Genomic DNA, 6,070 nt, shown 5'->3' on the forward strand with positions numbered 1-6,070 from the left:
ATGTTTATTAGCCCATTGGAGAGAGGGAAGTTTTGGGCAAGAAATGCGTAAAGGGAAATTAATTGATTATTGTAATACTTGGTGGCCACGGTACGAATTGGAAGATCAGGAAAAATGGCCTGAAAATGGAACGTTACAATATAATACCATTTTACAGTTGATGTTGTTTTGTAAACGGGAAGGAAAACTGGATGAACTCCCATATGTAGAGTTATTTTTCTATTTGCGTAGAAAATCCGAGTGGCAGCGTGCTTGTGGAATAATGGTACTAGAAATATTTGCTAATGAACAATGTCAAGCCTGTACCAGGGACAGGCATTGTATGAAACACCAAGCTATGAAAATAATTGCTGTAGGACAGACAGTGGAAATATAGATCTGAATATCGCACCGTCTGCCCCAGAACTAAGTCAGGATAAGGCAAGGGGGGATGAAGATAGTGATAGTGATAGTGATGGAAAGGAGGAAATACCAACTTTAACATCCCCAATATCATATAGGACTCGGCAGCAGCAAAGGACAGGATGCGATACAAGTAAACAAAAAGGGAATATAATTGCTCCCCTCAGGCAGGGAGTAGGAACGGAGGGACCAATATATGTGAAAGTGCCCTTTACTCCTGGAGACTTAATAATTTGGAAACAGGCAGCAGGCACCTACAGAGAAAATCCTGATAAAGTAGCTAGAGTGGTGAAAATGATAATTAAAACCCAGAATCCGGATTGGGATGACATTCAAGTAATACTAGACACCTTAATGGATTCAACAGAGAAGGATATGGTATTACGAGCTGCTAGGGACAGAGCTCGTGAGGATATTCGGAATGGATTGGTACCCGGGAATGTTGATCAGAACTTCCCCACTGAGGATCCGCAGTGGGATTATAATACTGGGGAGGGAATGAGAAGGCTTAAGAGGTATCAGGATTGGGTACAAATTGGTGTACAAAATGCTATGCCTCGGACCATAAACTGGTCGAAATTATATAATGTGAGGCAAGAAAAGGCGGAATCACCTTCCGCATTTCTGGAGAGATTGAAGGAAACTGCTAAAAAAATACACTGATTTGGACATAGAAACCGACCAGGCTAAAGCTCAGCTAGCCCTTATTTTCTTAGGGCAGTCACAGGAAGATATTCGGAAAAAGCTACAGAAATTGGAAGGTGTGGACTTGAGGAACATGGATAAGTTATTAGAGGTAGCTTGGAAGGTATATAATAATAGGGAGAAGGAAACAAGCAAGAGACAGCAACAGGGTTTGCTGGCTGTAATTCAGGGGCGAGGAGGTTTGGGACTGAGGGGTAAGGGAAGAGGAAATCCTAATAGCCGAGGAGTGGGGATAGGGAAAGGATATGCAGGTCCCAGTAGGAACAGGGTAGACAGACTAGGTTTGAATCAGTGTGCATTCTGCAGGAGGGAAGGTCACGGGAAAAATGAGTGCCCCTTTAGGGAGCAACAGTTTTCCAGCACCAAGAACCTCTTTCAGAATCAAGAAATAGCAAAAGCCATGGTGCTGGGAGAATACAGTAGCTGACTAGATAACAGGTTAAAAGAGGACAAGGAACCTTTTGTGAAAATCCAAATAGGAAATAAGGAGGTAAAGTTTCTTATTGACACAGGAGCTACATATTCAGTACTTAATGAATTAGATGGGAAGGTGGGGAATAAAAAGACTACAATTGTAGGTGCCACCGGGAAGGAAGAGGTACGGCCATTCCTTCGACCCCTCGATTTACGGTTTGGGGGTAAAGAGATAACCCATGAATTCTTGTATATGCCAGAGTGCCCAGTCCCTCTTTTGGGACGGGACCTGTTAACGAAATTGAATGCCACCCTGGTCTTCGAGAATGGGGAGTTAATTATGAAAGTTCCGGAATCAAAAGTAGGACAGATTTTGATGATTACAGAGAAGGCCGTCCCACAGATACCAGAAGAGGTAGAGGATGCAGTCATACCTACAGTTTGGGAGACAGACGTACCTGGAAAATCAAAGGGAGCACAACCTGTGAAGATAGAGTTGAAGGAAGGGGTTAGGCCTGTTTGGATCAGGCAGTACCCATTAAAAGTGGAAACAAGGTTGGGAATAGTGAAGATAATAGACAAATTTATTAATTACCATATTCTGGAGGAGTGCAAATCAGAATATAACACCCCAATCTTCCCAGTAAAGAAACCCAATGGGAATATAGCTGGTACAGGACCTTAGGGCAATAAATGAAATAACAAAAGACATCCATCCAGTGGTGGCTAATCCTTACACATTGTTAACATCTGTGAAGGAGAAATATAAATGGTTTACAATAATAGATTTAAAAGATGCTTTCTTCTGCATACCCATTGACAAGGATAGCAGGAAACTTTTTGCCTTCGAGTGGGAAAATCCGCACAACGGACGGAAGATGCAGTTAACTTGGACAAGGCTCCTGCAAGGATTCAAGAATAGTCCAACTCTCTTCGGTAGTCAATTGGCTAAGGAAATAGAAGACTGGACTAAGCAAGGATGTATCCAGGTACCAAGGGACCAATATTTGTTACTACAATATGTGGATGATATATTAATAGCTACCGAGGAGGAATCACAGTGCATCCAGGTAACTATTGAAATCTTAAATCAATTAGGAATGAATGGATATAAGGTCTCAAAAGAAAAGGTACAGATTGCATGCTTAACAGTAATTTATTTAGGATGCGAAATTTCACAAGGACAAAGAAGATTAGGAGTCAATCGAATACGGGCTATCTGCGATATTCCGGAACCTCAAAACTTACATGAACTGAGGGCATTCTTGGGTATGACTGGTTGGTGCAGGCTATGGGTAATGGACTATGGGCTCATAGCTAAACCTCTCTATGAAGCTCAAAAGGCCCATGTGCTTGTCTGGGGAAAAGAACAAAAGGAGGCTTTCAGGAAGATGAAAGAGGCCCTCACAAAGGCACCCGCTTTAGGTTTGCCTGACCTGTCAAAAGATTTCCAATTATTTGTCCATGAAAGACAGCGATTAGCTTTGGGGGTGCTAACTCAACGGTTAGGGAGCTGGAAACGACCAGTGGGATATTTCTCCAAACAGTTAGATGCAGTAAGTGCAGGGTGGCCTTCGTGTTTAAGGGCGGTAGCAGGTACAGTCCTCCTAATACAAGAAGCTAGAAAACTCACCTTGGGGAAACGCATTGAAGTATTTGTGCCACATATGGTAACTACAGTTTTGGAACAAAAGGGGGGTTATTGGTTATCACCTAGCCGAATGATGAAGTACCAGGCTATACTAACTGAGCAGGATGATGTGACCCTAAACACAACTAATCTGTTGAACCCAGCAGTTTTTCTAGGAACATCGCCGGAAGAAGGAAGTCTGAACCATAACTGTATGGAAGTCATTGAATATACGTATGCCAGCAGGGCGGACTTGAAGGACACACCCCTAGAAAGGTATGATTGGGAACTTTTTACTGATGGTAGTAGTTTTGTGGAAAACGGGACCCGATATGCAGGATACGCAGTAACAACTTCAAGAACTATAATCGAAGTGAATTCTCTAACCCCCGGGACCTCAGCACAGCGGGCAGAAATAATAGCCCTTACGCGAGCATTAGAGTTGAGTGAAGGAAAGGAAGTGAATATATGGACGGATTCAAAATATGCCTTTGGAGTAGTTCATGTGCATGGAGCGTTATGGAAGGAGAGAGGACTGCTGTCTTCGCAAGGAGCTAACATAAAGCATCAAGAGGAAATAATGAAATTAATAACGGCTGTGCAAAAACCCCGGCAAGTGGCCATAATGCACTGTAAGGCCCATCAAGGAGGAACATCAGAAGTTGCAGAAGGAAATAGGCTGGCAGATCAGACAGCTCGACGGGTTGCACGAAAGGTATGGAAACTGATGGCCTTGATTCCGTCGAAGGTAGGTCTCTCTCGTTTTAACTTCCCAAAGTTCCCAAGGTACTCCCAGGAGGATGAGAAGCTGGCAAAACTGATGAAGGCTCAAAAGAATTCTGACGGATGGTATGTGACTGCTACCGGACAGGTGGTGATACCCTCTTTGATAATGCGAGAAATATTACAAACAAAACACAATGAATGTTACTGGGGTGCAGAAGCAATGGTAACTTATTTAAAACATAATATTGTCTCAGTACATATGCTAACAATGGCAAAGGCAGTGATGTCCAAGTGTAAAATTTGCTTAAAGAATAACCCAGTGGCAAGAAAACATGCCGAAATGGGACGAATTCGAACAGGCATGGAACCAGGTGATTACTGGCAAATCGATTTTATAGAATTACCAAGAACAAGGGGATATAAGTATCTATTAGTGGGGGTAGATACCTTTTCTGGATGGCCGGAGGCCCTTCCCTGTTGCATCAATCAAGCAAGGGAAACAGTGAAGTGGCTGCTACGGGAAATTATCCCTAGGTTTGGTGTACCATTAGGTATCCCTTCAGATAGGGGACCACATTTCATTGCAACTGTGGTTAAAGATGTTAGTAGATTATTGGGAATCTCCTGGAATTTACATACCCCGTGGAGACCCCAGTCCAGTGGTCAAGTAGAGCGAATGAATCAGACCTTGAAAGGGCAAATAAGTAAGATCTGTCAGGAAGCTAAGATACAATGGCCACAGGCCTTACCGATAGCTTTATTACGAATCAGAATAAAACCCAGAAGTGGAATGTCTGTAAGCCTTTTTGAGATTATGTATGGAAAACCTTATGAATCTCCTGAGCCAAATCCAAGTATGCATATTGGTGGTAAACAAGATGTTTATAATTATGTTTTATCTCTTGGCAAAACCTTAGCTCGACAACGCAGTGTCCTGGTGTGGAACCGACTTTTGTCTCTGAAAAATCCTGTGCATGATGTTCAACCAGGGGATACAGTTTATATTAAGAACTGGAATGAAGAACCTTTAAAGGAACGGTGGGCCGGACCCTATCAGGTCTTACTGACAACCTTTACGGCTATCAAGGTAGAAGGAGTGGATGCCTGGATACATTACACCCGAGTGAAACGGGTACCAAGACTTTGGGAAGCTCAACCAATAGGTCCTACTAAACTGAGGATACGAAGTATATAAATGGCTAGATTTTGGCATAAGGTTTTCACATATTTTTGGGTACCATTGTGTAATAACCAAATAAGTGCTATATTTTTAGAGATACCCCAAAAGCAAGGAAGTATAACAGAATATTTTGGTAACAATGCTACTCTGGTCTGCAAGGTCGCAAATGATGCTCCAGTAAATTTGTCTTAAGGCTCGGATTGTGTGGGAAAGGATCTGAGGCCCTCCCTGCAAGATCCTGAGGTAATTTATGACAATGAGAAAGGACAAAGAGAATTATGGGATGAATGGAAAGGAAATGGAAAGGCACGGAATAGAGAAATGCTATATATTTTGATGGCACAGGTGGACAGATTGGCAATGGTGACCAGGAAAGGACTTAAAGGTCTAAATCTGCAATTGCAGACCACTACTAAAATGACCTTGCAGAACAGAATGGCTTTAGATACGCTTTTAATAAAAGAGCATGGAGTATGTGGATATCTGAGAGATAGGGTAGATCATTGCTGCGTGTATATCCCTAATGTAACTGCAGATGTAGAATATGATATATCCCAATTGGCCCACATCGAGCAGAACTTAAGGGAGGAAAAGCATGAAGCTGAACAAAGCTGGTTGGGGGCTATCTTTGAGGGATTAGGACTTCACTTACAAGGATGGGTTAGATCTCTCCTACAAACGATCATTTTACTGATAGTTGTGTTTCTTATAATATGGTTAATGTACATGTGCATACGGGGAGAAATAACTAGGAGTAGTGCATGGAACCGCCGAATAATGGAAATCCTTGCTAGGGAACATCCAAAACATCTCGCCCCACCACCACCAGATGATCTAATAATAAAGCGTTCAAATTACAGGAAAACCCCTTATCACAGTAAAGCATAATACTGATGTTATCGATCTCATGATGGGGAATATGAAAATACTTGCCCCAATAGAGTGAAGTATTTTCAAAGGGGGGAATGTTAGGGTTAAGAAACAACTTTTGATAATGAGATGGGAGATTCATA

The 6,070-nt window shown here is 42.3% G+C and overlaps 1 protein-coding gene across 1 annotated transcript; it reads left to right on the plus strand.

Moving 5' to 3' along the window:
• Positions 1–291: 291 nt before the first annotated feature.
• LOC118159047 lies at positions 292–5,009 on the plus strand (the record flags this gene model as incomplete). Its single annotated transcript, XM_035313687.1, has 2 exons — positions 292–930; positions 2,190–5,009. Coding segments are annotated over exons 1-2 (3,459 nt in total), but the record flags the coding sequence as incomplete, so codon positions are not given.
• Between the last annotated feature and the right edge of the window lie 1,061 nt (positions 5,010–6,070).

The sequence above is a fragment of the Oxyura jamaicensis genome, unplaced genomic scaffold (assembly GCF_011077185.1).
Source record: "Oxyura jamaicensis isolate SHBP4307 breed ruddy duck unplaced genomic scaffold, BPBGC_Ojam_1.0 oxyUn_random_OJ66035, whole genome shotgun sequence".
NCBI classification, from domain to species: Eukaryota; Metazoa; Chordata; class Aves; order Anseriformes; family Anatidae; genus Oxyura; species Oxyura jamaicensis.